Source organism: Syngnathus acus, chromosome 14, assembly GCF_901709675.1.
Source record: "Syngnathus acus chromosome 14, fSynAcu1.2, whole genome shotgun sequence".
In the NCBI taxonomy this organism is placed as follows: Eukaryota; Metazoa; Chordata; class Actinopteri; order Syngnathiformes; family Syngnathidae; genus Syngnathus; species Syngnathus acus.
Window position 1 is genome coordinate 1,871,156 of NC_051099.1, and position 13,183 is coordinate 1,884,338.

Here is a 13,183-nt window from a genome sequence, read left to right on the forward strand (position 1 = left end):
GAATAATAAAAATACAGATTGTGGTTTTGTTCACACATTGTAGAGAAAATGTACAGAGAATATTCTAATAAACACGATTAACAAAAAATAGAAAGACAAGTTAACCACTGTTATAAACAAAATCCATGTAAAATCAAGGAAAATGTGTTTTGCGTTTTCCTGAAATAACTTTTCCAGTTCCTTTGATATTCTTGTTGTTGTTGTTTTGCTGTTTTGCTAACATGAGTTTATGAACGGCTCACAGCCAAACGCATGGCTCGCGTTGAATCTGGTCTGCCATGTTGCCAGCAGTCATTTGAGGCATTTTGCTGTATTTTTTTGTGCGTGCTGTCTGGGACAGAGTTCAGGCTTATGTTGGGCGACGGCGAGGAAGTGGACGAAGGCTATTTTGGAAACTGGCTCTAATCTGGTTATTGTGGTTTCCATCCTCTCGCTGACTTCTCTCGCTGTCACTACTAGGCTCAAGCTGGCCTGATTTGTAACATGCAAAAGCATAAGGCTTATGCTAATGCTAAATTGTATGCAATCATTATTTATTTTCTTTATAGGCATGTAGCTTTTTTTTTTTTCCCGGGGAACCCGACTTGTGATCATGTGATCGGATATTCTCCAACAAAATAATCTGGGTGATTTCCTCTAAATTACAAGGTTGTTGGATTGTAGGCCAAGTGAGCTCATCACGCATTCCCGCTGTGGATTTTTCCAGAGGTCCGAGGGGCGATTTCACCCCACAGGCGCTCTTTTTAAAAGAGATGAAGGGGGGGGGGGGGGTAGGAAAACCGTCCCTTGTTGTCTGTGTTGGCTGTGTCAGCAGCAGGCGTGGCAGAAAATTCCAAAATGAGGGCGGGACACTGAGGTCAAAGGGGGCTACAGAATAAATGAGGTTAGGGGAGGGGAGAGCACTGATTAGTGTTGCAAACTCATAACTGCCAATGAGAAATCTAAATTAAGAGGGAACTTAACATAAAAACAAAGACGGAATGAATATGAGATACTGTAAGGAAGAAAAAAAAAGAGTCCGAGAAACTTCCTTCTTGTGGTGTCTTGGGCTCTTTGTGTCCGTTGCTAGGATACCAAAGTTATTTGGCCTGGGACAAGAGGAGGGAAAATATAAAAGGCTGGCAGATGTACAGAGTTTTCCTTCTTTTTACTCCCATTGTAGCTCATCTCCGTATGTTAAACTCAATTAAATAGTGTTTCAAATTCGGTGAATAAAAAGACCATTTGTTACTTATGGCTAATTTACCATCAATCAATTCTAATGACATTTCCAAAATGTTAACACTGTCGAGATTTTGCAATTTTAAAACTGATGTGTACGACTGTAAGACGTTCAAAATACCGTACTGATGACGGTTTGCACTTGGAACCTATTCATTCCATGACTTCCTGTGGGAGAATGCATCTTGGAAGAGTTTGTAGAACCTTTAAGTTTCACTCAAACATCCAATGGCGCTCGACTTCAACATGGCCCACATTTCTACACTGGAGAAACCGTAAAACCTTCACTGGGAGCAAGAGCCATAAATCCACATGTGACATTTGTGGTGCCTCTCAGACTTGTTTCTGTGCTCAGCTCTTTGCCATCTCTCACTGGCGTGACTCCCTTTCTCTTGTTTCTGCCCGTTTCTCAAACAATTGCTGCCTCTTGCTGCCTATTCACCATGGCTTTCACAGTTCATTCTATCGGAGGACTTTATGGGCGACCATTGTCCCCCCCCCCCTCCTCGGCTTTATATGTTCATTGTTCTGTCAGTGTGTGTTGGGCCCTTAGCACCATTCAATCACTTTGGGGCGAGCAACGAAATGCCAGGGGTGAAGAAAAACTCCATCAACAAAACTGAATTTCTTAACTTGACCGATTTTTTTCCAAAACTTTATTGAAACTGATCTCAGGATAATCGTTTTGACCTATGGTGATTTTTGTGTTACTTAATGGAATGGTCCCCCTTACCACTCGGACTGGTCCAAATGTGATAAAAGCCATCTGCCGAGACCGACAAAGGGATGGTTTCCAGCGTGTGTACGCTAAATTTGCTTTGTCAACCGGCATGCTGTGTCATGCCTTGGCCTCTGTTTTCACTTTAAGTGAATCCAAATGCGGGCTATTTTTGGGATCGTCTTCCTGGTACTTTTCTCTTTGTCTGTTTGTGTGTGCATGTGTGTGATCACTCTAAACTCCACTAGCAAACACACTTTACAAACATTTCTTTTCTTGATGTTTTCAAATTTCCCTTCACGGTTCTTTTTTTTTTGGATTTACGGGCTCTTAGTCATGACCGCTGATCCCGAGTATAAAAACGGCATGACATCATTTTTGTTCAATAATTATAAAAATACTCCATAATGATAAAATGCGAGAAGAATAAAACACTTTAAATAAACATTATATCTCCTTTCACCTTTGTGCTCCCTTATCATAACGTACAGTGTAGTATAACCCCGATGGTTTTAGCCGTCATCTTCTAAGAATGTCGTTCTGATATAAGCCAAAGTTCCAGATGTTGCCGTCAACATTATAGCCTGGATGTTCTTTTGACGGTTCTGCTGACAAATGACATCTCAGCTGTTTTGCTGTGTGCGCATAAGTGGATGTACGTATATGCTTGGCAGTGTCTCATCCCGATGACGTGTTTACTGCCCTTGGAAGGTGATGAAGTACAAAAAGAGCTACTTTTTCTTTTTCTTGCTCCTCATTTCTCTCGCTTCTAAAGTGACTTCATGGAGACTGGAGGTGTTGATAGGTTGATGGGATAGAGTTGCTCTCTTGACACAGCAATTCATTTAAATGGACTTTCTTGTTTGGACATTGCCTTCCATCAAATTGAGCACATGTGGAGCACTTGCCTGTCTAGCTGTCATACATCACGGATGGAAATGACGTCATGCTTCCATGTGCACTTTTAACCTTTGAATATTCACCAATTGGACATTGTGATATTTTAAAATAAATATTCCAGAGCGATTCTGCTGTTCTGCAGCTGTGTTTGTGGATCACATGGCAACCAGACGATGCCCCCGAGTTCTTTTTCCCTAACACGATCTGCATTGGCGTGACAGAAGTGACCCTTTAAAGCCAGACTGAACCAGATAAAAATGGACAGTTTGTTATCTTGAGTGTTTGTGAACCAAGGTAGAGTTTTCCATTGAAATACATGGAAATGCAATTGAACCGTTCCACCCTCCCTGATTTTTGTCGGTGGGTGGGTTTAAAAAAAAACAGAGTAAAATCTCAATTTGATTATTTTTCCTTAATAGTTCAGTCCTGATTTTAATGTCTGATCAAAAATAACAAAACAAAACGGCAAGTTCAGACCCACCCAAATGAGTTTGAACCTAAGGTCAGATGGACACATGTTGTCGCTTGAAACCATCACGTCATCCGCGGATGCTTTCCGTCCGTTGTTTCCTGTTTGCAAGCAGATTGTCATGAATCTTGTTGAAAGGTTGGGAGGAAGAAGCCATCAAATTATGGACGCAATGGGCATTTTCACTTGTTTCACAGGAAATATACAAGGCTCCATGACGTACATTTCAGCCCTTCTAAAGTCAAATGCGGGTCCGGTCACACACACTTAGCTCCGAATTCAAATGGGAAACTTTTTGCCTACTGAACTGAAACCTTCCCCGTTTTATGTTCTTCTTAGTTGCCGGGTGTATGAGTGTGGGTCTGTATCCATTCATTCCCATTCTTGTGGGACAAAGATGCAGCAGAGTTCCAGCCACAGCTTGACATCCTGTTGATATCACACAAGGCCATTCTTTTGACTTTTGTGTGTGTGTGTGTGTTAATGCACATTGTACAGTACAGTTGTACTTACACAGTTCCTTTTGTGCCGTGTATAGAGCTCTCTGTGTGGGCTCATTCCAGCCACTCAAATGTCCTTCACATGTCTTTTTTTGGACAAATGGGCCCCCGTGCTTGCAGTTGTGAATATTTGTAGTTACAATCTGACATGAGAAATCTTCAAGTGGAACATCATGGAAGTCTGGTGGTGACCTTTTCTTGTCGCCATCAGCCATAAAATTAATTGAGAAATAAAACCTCGAGAGCCTTGCTCTTTTGTTGTCATTGTTGTGTCTCAGTGTTACGATATTTATTAATACGATGTCAGACTAGACTTTCGAGTGGCGTCAGTCTTGACATTAGGGGACTACTGACTGTCTGTGCACTAAGAAAAAAAATCTGTAGTTATGCAATCTTGAACGATAATATAATTTGTTTATATTGTGTTAAGCAGACTCACAGCCAACTTTCTGGTTTTCAATTTGGAAATCTTTGGCCTTTTATCATGAGGGCTATGACAGATGAGCTTTACTTACATTTACATGCAACAGTAATTGATACGGCGGCATCAGCTAAAACAACAAGTGCACACTATTTTTCCAGCGTCGTCGAGTGATGCAATCTGGGCCGCAGAGCACAACAAAGTCATAAATCACAGCTGAGCCTTGAGATATTCTGGAATATCGAACAATAACACAGTGACACAGAAGCAAAAGTTTCAGAATTGACTTATTTATACAAAAAATAATGCTATGTTTTTATTGGCACTGTGAAATGGGTTTGGATTCAATAATATGAGTTGTGTTATTTTGGCAAGCTTATTTAGCATCGCTTGAAGTGTTATCTGAGAATATTTTCTAAATGGCTACTGCGTGGCTGAAGAAGAAGAAGGGGGGGGGGGGAGTGGAGGCACGCTCTGCTCTCATGGAGCTGAGAGGAGCTGTCACTGACAGGAAGCAGAAGATGAAGCAGTTTGAGATACGGGCCAAAAATAAGAAAGCCGGCAGTAAGCTGGGGGAGTGGAGAAAGAAGATGTATTGTGTGTTTGGACGTGCATTACATCAGAGGAGCCAGATATGCATGAGGCCACCCAAAACGTTTTTACCTGAAATATGCTGTACTCCATATTCTCATTAGTTTATAACGTTATGGCCGTCTCGATTTTATATTGTGCAGTATAGCAAAAAGCTGTTTGGAATGCTGTAAAAAAAAAAAGTGGATTTTTGACGATAACAGCAGCTGGTGATAAATGTAGCTTTCCTGAAAGCCAACAGTCATTTTCCATGAATTATTAACAAGTGAGATTTTTTACCTAACCTAACACCGGCATTGTCAGCTGCGCATCCACCGGCTCAATGAATCACTGAGTTAGTAACACATGGATGACTTGCCCACATTTGCTTTCAAGCAAGCTGTGTTATACCGTTTCAATATCACATCAAAAGTTGTTTTTTAAAAAAAGGAATGTTTGTTTTTATAGCTGCGATCAAATGTCATTGTGACACACAAAAGCATCCTGGCTCGCACGGATTTTTATAATTTATGTTGATTCCCGTCAGGCAGGAAGGTGACCTCGTCCTGACTTTCATGGAGGGGAAACTCAAGTCAAAATGTGTTGCCCAAAACCCCTTGAATGGAATTTTTTGCACTTACCCTGAGTGTTACTGATGGATGACTCCCAGGGTGATCTGCCCCTTTGTTTTGACTTTGACTGATGAAGGCCATTAAATATAACCCATATCCCCTACTAGGATTTTATTCCAGCCTTTAAACAAAAATCACAAGTCCCACCTTTTATATATAGTGCTTGGCTGCATCATCAGGAATCTTAAATAAAATAGAGCTTGTTTTTCTTACCTCCTCCAAGGAGGTATTCATCACCGTTGTTAGCGAGACTTAACCTATTTTTCTACAGAGCTTGTCCACATGATCACACTTCTCTCTTCTCTTTCACGTCAGGTTTGTCTACGGCCAAGAGGAAATTCGCCGACTCTCTCAACGACTTTAAATTCCAGTGCATCGGGGACGCCGAGACGGATGATGAAATATGCATAGGTGAGCTCGCCGATCAAAGTGGCGTGTCCTGGACAACTTCATTCTGTTTTCCAAAAGAGGCTCTTTATGCACTGTGTGGTCAGTCCATGAAGAAACCTGTTGGGTCATGTGACTTATAGCAAACGTACGCTTGAAGCATCCGGAGAAACGTGCCGAGTCGGACCCAACCCTGACATGAAAGTCAATGCTATTGTTTTGTATTGAGAATTGCATCATCATTCATTCCATGAACTCACCAAGGCCTCTTTTAATGTCTGTGGAAACATGTAAGCAACAGTCACCACACCCTTTGTGTGTGTGTGTGTGTGTGTGTGTGTGTGTGTGTGTGTGTGTGTGTGTGTGTGTGTGTGTGTGTGTGTGTGTGTGTGTGTGTGTGTGTGTGTGTGTGTGTGTGTGTGTGTGTGTGTGTGTGTGTGTGTGTGTGAGCAAGCCACCCACTGCTGTTGTTTGACCATCTCCAGCTATCTTGCCTGAACAGCTTGCAGGGCTGCACCGTTTTTAGCATATCATCACATCATGTTCTGTACAGTGAGTGAATTGAAGTCAGCCTTGTTAAATGAGGTCAAGTTCAACTTCATTTCACTCAAGAGAAGCTCCAAAAAGGGGAAACAGATGGGGAAAAGTTCTTCTAAGTTGCAACCCACATCAAAAACCCATTGAAAAATACGCAGTGCCAACCATCCTTCCAATTTCTGACTATTATTTTGTGGATTGACTGAGTGACTAAGCTAAGCAAAACTAGGAAAGCATTCCAAAGTTCTGATGCGTCCAACTTGGATGAAACTTGAAAGACCAATGTGCTAACAAAACAGTTTTCTGCTGCCTCGTGGCTTTTCATAGAATCCGTTCAAGGTCCAAGGAGAGAAATGGAACATCCCTGCTAACACCTGCATGCTCACTGATTTTACACCATTTTCCTCCCTAGCCAAGTCGCTTCAGGAATTTGCAGCTGTTCTCCAAAACCTGGAGGATGAGCGGACACGCATGGTAAGTTGTCTGCTATACACTGATATGTGTTCAGAATTTATTTCTTGGTGTATGATTCGCTTGCATCAGATGCTTTTTCCACAATTTGTGTGCCCTCAGATTGAAAACGCCAATGATGTGCTCATTATGCCTCTGGAGAGGTTCAGGAAAGAGCAAATCAGTGCAGCTAAGGTAAGTCTGCAAGGTCTTTGTCACCAACAACTTGTACTACACACACACACACATTCAATACGTCAGCATCCGTCACGTTCATCCATTAATCAATTAAGAGCCTTTTAGCTGCCCTAACATCCGCTTTGCTAATATCGTTATGCAATAACAGCAGCAGCTCATTTTCAGAGGCTTAGGGACTGCTTAGAAAAGTGTAAACGTGGAAAATGTAGGAGCTTCTTTTGTTCGATTGTGGAGGTATGTCGAACGTTTTGGTCACGTGATCCTCCAGCTGTCCAAGCATTCGTTTATTACCTCGCTTAAATGACATGCAACTCCAACATTCCTGTTTTTTTTATCACGCTTGTAAAACACATCTAGAACACAAATAAACTGGCCTTCTTCTCTCTCCGCGCCTGTGGTCCAAATCAAAGCATCACAACATGACCCGCTTAGGATCTTAAATAATGCTGACGTAATAACCCGTGATAGTACCACTAACAGGGAGTTGGGTGTGTGTGGTTTCTTTCGACGCACGTCACAGTGAATTTACATCACGGTGTCCCCCTTTGGCAAATATTGGACGTGATTTGTTCTGACAATTAGCTGTTCTGTTTCGTCAGGCACTCGTGCAAAAACATTCTAGTGCATAGGAGTTTCACTTCTGAGTGAATCAGAGGATAAAGAATATGTCTGTCTACATGTTCTGCTGCATTGATGCTAGTTTTGTTAGCCATTCTATGGTATTTTGCAGGTATTACTGTATTTGTACTCTCTGATGCTGCCAACCCCCCCTCCCATACACACACTCACACTTGTATGTTCATTAGCCATGTGACCCAGAAAAGTCACCACAGGGGTTCCTCATTTATAGCTGAACGCATCTCCCCCTCCTTTGGCAGCAGGTCATAGCTTGATTGCATGGCGGACAGATTAAACTGTGATTGCACCTAATCTTGGCGGTGAGTCCATGGTGAGTGCTAATCCTAGTTTAGCCTTGAAAGGAGTGACATCTTTGCCTGGAACACACCTCTCACCTTGCCCTAAGGTCTCACCCACTTGGCAAAACTTCAACACATGGATTGAGAAAGTCAATATTTTAAAATATACATACTGGGCTGTTTGGCATACCTGCTGTATTTAGATTTTGGTCAGGATTATTTCATGCTGGATTACTGGCGAGGCAAAATTCCAAGCAGTCTGCTGTTATGATTGCTGTCCACTGGGTTTGCAGATGTGATGAAAAGTTGAGTCGTGTTCAACATTCCTATTTTTCACACCCGCCCTTGATTTTGTCAGCCATGTGTACTTGACAGCGCTTCAATATGTGGCATTCTGGGGACAGCTACTGCTCTCTGCTGGTTGATTTAGAAAGCACTAGTTGAAACTTTATTTTTACCCAATAATTTAGGCTTGTCTCAATTTTTACACAAAGTACCCCCCCAAAAAGACTTTACAAGTATCAATGTAATGACCAAAATTAGAGTTCACCTCACTTGTGCATACTGAACACAATCTCTGTGATATGATGCTGACTTGAATGATTTTTAAGTGTACCACTAGATGGAGCCATTGTACTACACTTTTGGTTTACATCCGTGCATAGTTAGAAGTAGCCATTGATGTTTGAGGGCAGCATTCCTCATCTCTGATGCCAGCTGTTGACTAATCCTAATTTTTACGATTTATACCGCCCTTGTTTTGGAATTTACATGAAGTCGTAAAAGATCATGTGTTTGGATTTGTTTGGGTGTGTCTGCAAATGAAATGTAATGTAATGAATTATGGCATTAAGTAGCAGCGCGTTGGAATAGTGATTCATCTTCCTGCCTCACTGTTGAGGATCCCCGGGTTAGAATCCGCACTCCAAAAACATGCATGCCAGATTTAAAGATCGTCCACAAGTGCGAATGGATCTCAGCTGCGATTGGCTTCGGGCTACCATGACCCAGACTACCGTGACCCTGAACAGGTTAAGAGCTATTAAAAAATGGATTGAAGATTCCCTTCCGATAAGAAATATTTCAATTCTTAACAGACAACAGCACATGGTTAGAATGTGCGGTTCGGTGTCTTTGTCTGCGCTTTATCATCCATCTGTCGCGTAATGACAGACGCATTCATGAAACAGCCTATTATTTAACAGACAGCTGTGTTCCCTCGAGGAGCACAACTCGAGTCAATCACATCACCAAATTCACATGATGCTTTTCCACTGTGGTGTAAAAACACTTGTCGGTTTGACTCGCCTTGTCACGATATGAAGCACGCAAGCACATCTGAATTCATAATAATTATTAAGATTCAAGAGGCTTGAGGGTTATCCAAAAAGGTTTTTTTTTTTTTCACAGGAAGCTAAGAAAAAGTACGACAAAGAGACAGAGAAGTATTGCGCGGTACTAGAGAAGCATCTGAGTCTTTCTGCAAAGAAAAAAGAGTCACATCTGCATGAAGTAAGTCTTTATTTTTTGTTTTGAACTTTCTATCACACGTCACATCATTTTTGTTCTGGGCAGGCCGACAACCAGGTGGATACCGTGCGGCAGCATTTTTATGAAGTTTCTTTAGAGTATGTCTTCAAAGTGCAAGAGGTCCAAGAGAGAAAGATGTTTGACTTTGTGGAGCCTGTAAGTCCACTCATGGAATTCTTTCATGTCCGTGTCAAATCCAACCGTCAGTGGACACTTCATTAGGTACACTCCGTCATGTGTCAACTCTATTTGCTCCTTCAGTTGTTGGCCTTCCTCCAAGGCCTCTTCACCTACTATCACCATGGTTACGAGCTGGCAAAGGATTTCAATCACTTCAAGACGGACCTCACAATCAGCATCCAGAATGTAAGTTCCCCTGTGTCTGCAGACAAAAAAGGTGGTGGTGGGGGGCAGTGCTCTTGCAGGCCCCCCTCTAGCGCTGCCAAAGGCATATTGGTTTTGTTTTTTTCTCCCTGTTTATTTTTTCATTTTATTTTTTAAAATATTTATAGTATAGCATAGAACTGGAGATTTGTATGTCCATTCTGTTTCACTATTTGATATTTTTAGCTGGAAAAAGACTGAAAATGGCCTTGTTGGAATAACATGTGCTTGAAGTGCTCAGAGTTGATCTCCCTCTTTTTTGTTCACAGACGCGGAACCGTTTCGAGAGCACGAGGTCCGAGGTGGAGAGTCTGATGAGGAAGATGAAGGAGAATCCGCATGAGCATAAGAGCATCAGTCAGCATACCATGGAGGGATATCTGTATGTGCAGGAGAAGCGTATGTACATGCACACACACACACAGACACACACACTGGTTGCTGCTGTCAAACTGGATCCGTTTGAGAAATGACTGTAACGCAAACCATACAAAGTGAATGAACTAGCAAAACATGCCATGTTTTGCTTTCCACAAGCAATTGTTGAATGAATGACCTCATGGATAACATGTTGTTTTATTCCTCCCACAGGCTCCTTTGTGTCCTCCTGGGTGAAGTACTACTGCACGTACCACAGGGAGCCAAAGCGGGTCACCATGGTCCTGTTTGACCCCAAATCGGGGGGCAAAACTGTGAGTAGCACCACTTTGCACACTTTGCTGGTTGCACAGTGCCACTGCAGCGATGGCAAGTTCTGACTCATCCAGTGCGGTGTTTTGGTTGCGTACAGTCATACCTGTAGAGAGCCATTTAGAAAAAATCATATCTTCACATAACTACAGAAATGCTGCATGTGCGTAAGCAGCATGACTCCCAACTGTGGTTTTCGCCTACGCAGCGGATAAGCCACAGCTGATACAAGTTCAGGCTTGAGTTCTGGGGAAATAGCTTCTCATTTTGTGCAAGTGCTACAGAAAGCAAGTTAAAGCAGAGCCTGTTTAAGACGGGAGTCACTGTGGAAAAGGCTTGGAGTGTTTTGTCGCCATGAAAATGTTGCTATATATTTATTTATATTGAAGTAAAATTTGCCTGTATTTCATTGGCTGTTCTAGATAGAGCAAAAGTGACGTAACACAGGAAATATAAAGGGCTGAGGGAATTTCCACACACGGACACACCCACCTCACATTTGGATGACCCATGTTGGTCATTTTTTGTGAGTAGTTAAATTTAGGCTGATGTGCATAAAATATACCCGCCTAAAAAAAATCAAGTGTGGACTTATGCAATGGATTGTTTGGTAAGACAGTTGAGCAGAATTGTGTTGCAACTTTTGTGTTTTGTCTGTCAGGGTGAGGAGGAGAGCTTCATCCTCAAGTCCTGCACCAGAAGGAAAACAGACTCCATTGAAAAAAGATTTTGCTTTGACGTGGAAGCTGTGGACAGGTGAGATTTAACATGCCTTTTGACAAGGGGAATTGCAGTAAGCATAATGCACACAAGGGGGTGCTACTCCTCATTTTTGATAGGCCAAGTGAGCAATGTATGTATTTCAATGTGTAATTATCTATTTATTTGGACTTGTCCTTATTTTTTTCCCTTGTATTCTTTGTATTCAGGCCGGGAATGATCACAATGCAGGCTCTGTCAGAGGAGGACCGCAGATTGTGGATGGAGGCCATGGATGGTAGAGAGCCAGTACGTTGTCACGGTTACCATAGAGGCACTGTTACACCACAGCACGATGGAGAGGGACTACTTTTTTAGGAAGTTGCTTTTTGCTATCTTTAATGAAATATGCATTCAAATCAAAAGCTGCCACATTTACAGACATGCACGCAGGAGCTTGAGCTTTCCATTTCCATTCCAACTGAAAGCCGAAAGCCTGCCCTTTATATTATGACATTTATTTATATTCCTCACAGGAAGTGCATTAGTGACCTTGAATTTTCAAAATTGCATTTGTGATGTACAAATCAAAGAATCAGAAGTAGGGGAAAAACAACAACAAATGGACTGCAATGCTACATCTGATAGACTACCGTAATTTTCGGACTATAAGTCGCACCGGAGTATAAGTCGCACCAGCCATAAAATGCCCAAAAAAGTGAAAAAACCCCATATATATGTATATAAATCGCTCCTGAGTATAAGTCGCCCCCCCACCCAAACTATGAAAAAAAACCGCGACTTATAGTCCGAAAATTACGGTACTTATGTTTATTTTCTAAATCTGTTCTATTTTTAGGTGTACAATCTCAACAAGGACAACCATACGGAAGGCAGTAAGTTGCTCGAGTTACATATGACTCTGAAATAATGATGGATATTTAGTTTATAAAATAAGACAATATCTCGTTCTTAGTGGAACACTCATTGGACACAATAGAAAATGTAGTTGCATACAATCCCGAGAGCCATGTTAAAAAAAAAAAAAAAAAGCCTGTATTACATTGTTAAATTTGTGAAGGCAAGGTTTTAAAAATAGCCTTTGACTGTTAGATTTGCTTGTGTAACCTAATTTAAGCAGTCAGTTGTTTCTTGTTTGCACAACAAGTTGCTGGGCCAATATTCAATTAGGCTGTATATTTGCTATTATATTTGTTTTTTTTACAATTTCTAATGTTTTCTCTTTCTTCTACATCAGTGGCCCAGCTGGATGTGATTGGGTTCAACGTGATGAAAAAATTCATTTATGCAGTGGAGACGAGAAGTATGGTGGAGACCACAAAAGATTCCTTGCGCGCACGCCGAGCTTTAAAATGCAATCTAATTCTCAATATCTCAGTAAAGCAGGCTGCACGAGTTATGGGTGGATAAAGGCCTCGTAAAAATATGTTGAACTTCTTTTCAGGTATTGACGAGCAGGGCTTGTACAGAATCGTTGGCGTCAGCTCTCGAGTGCAGAAACTATTGAGCCTCGCCATGGGTAAGCGCAAAAAATACACCCACGTTCACAGACACACATTTTCTAAAATCTTATTTGTGGGGACTCCTTTTTGATTCTCTCCATTTTCAACACAGCTCAATACTGAAAATGTGACCTTTCTGTTGCAAGAAAAACCTAAGCTCCTTTCAAATGGGCCTTAAGGCTAGAGAGTTATTCTTATTATTATTTTTGAATGTGATCATTCTTGTCCATCAGATCCGAAGACATGCGCTGATGTGGAGCTGGAAAACCCCGAGTGGGAAATTAAGACCATCACCAGTGCTATCAAGCACTATCTCAGGTATGTGCAAAAAGCTTCAAACATAATGATAACAGTAATACAACATCTTTTTATTTTCCTACACTGCAGTGCTGTGATTGCAAAGATATATTCCATTGTATACATCTTTTTGCACATAT

General features: G+C 41.6%; 1 protein-coding gene and 1 long non-coding RNA gene across 3 annotated transcripts in view; one reads left to right on the forward strand and one right to left on the reverse strand.

The window, feature by feature from the left end:
* The window catches only part of LOC119134044 (rho GTPase-activating protein 26-like), a 34,293-nt gene that overhangs the window by 6,800 nt on the left and 14,310 nt on the right, over positions 1 to 13,183 (forward strand). For both annotated transcript variants that reach the window (XM_037270455.1, XM_037270454.1), the window contains 14 exons: positions 5,747 to 5,842; positions 6,768 to 6,829; positions 6,929 to 7,000; positions 9,331 to 9,432; positions 9,496 to 9,606; positions 9,712 to 9,816; positions 10,104 to 10,233; positions 10,426 to 10,526; positions 11,186 to 11,280; positions 11,454 to 11,532; positions 12,083 to 12,119; positions 12,482 to 12,547; positions 12,689 to 12,763; positions 12,980 to 13,064. In XM_037270455.1, the coding sequence (XP_037126350.1) occupies positions 5,747 to 5,842; positions 6,768 to 6,829; positions 6,929 to 7,000; positions 9,331 to 9,432; positions 9,496 to 9,606; positions 9,712 to 9,816; positions 10,104 to 10,233; positions 10,426 to 10,526; positions 11,186 to 11,280; positions 11,454 to 11,532; positions 12,083 to 12,119; positions 12,482 to 12,547; positions 12,689 to 12,763; positions 12,980 to 13,064 (1,216 nt within the window). The remainder of the gene's footprint in view (positions 1 to 5,746; positions 5,843 to 6,767; positions 6,830 to 6,928; positions 7,001 to 9,330; positions 9,433 to 9,495; positions 9,607 to 9,711; positions 9,817 to 10,103; positions 10,234 to 10,425; positions 10,527 to 11,185; positions 11,281 to 11,453; positions 11,533 to 12,082; positions 12,120 to 12,481; positions 12,548 to 12,688; positions 12,764 to 12,979; positions 13,065 to 13,183) is intronic.
* Positions 2,954 to 5,753, reverse strand: LOC119134047. The gene is made up of 3 exons (XR_005100257.1): positions 5,645 to 5,753; positions 5,441 to 5,552; positions 2,954 to 4,462 (listed from the first exon to the last, which is right to left on the reverse strand). It is a non-coding gene; the product is annotated as an uncharacterized LOC119134047 (long non-coding RNA).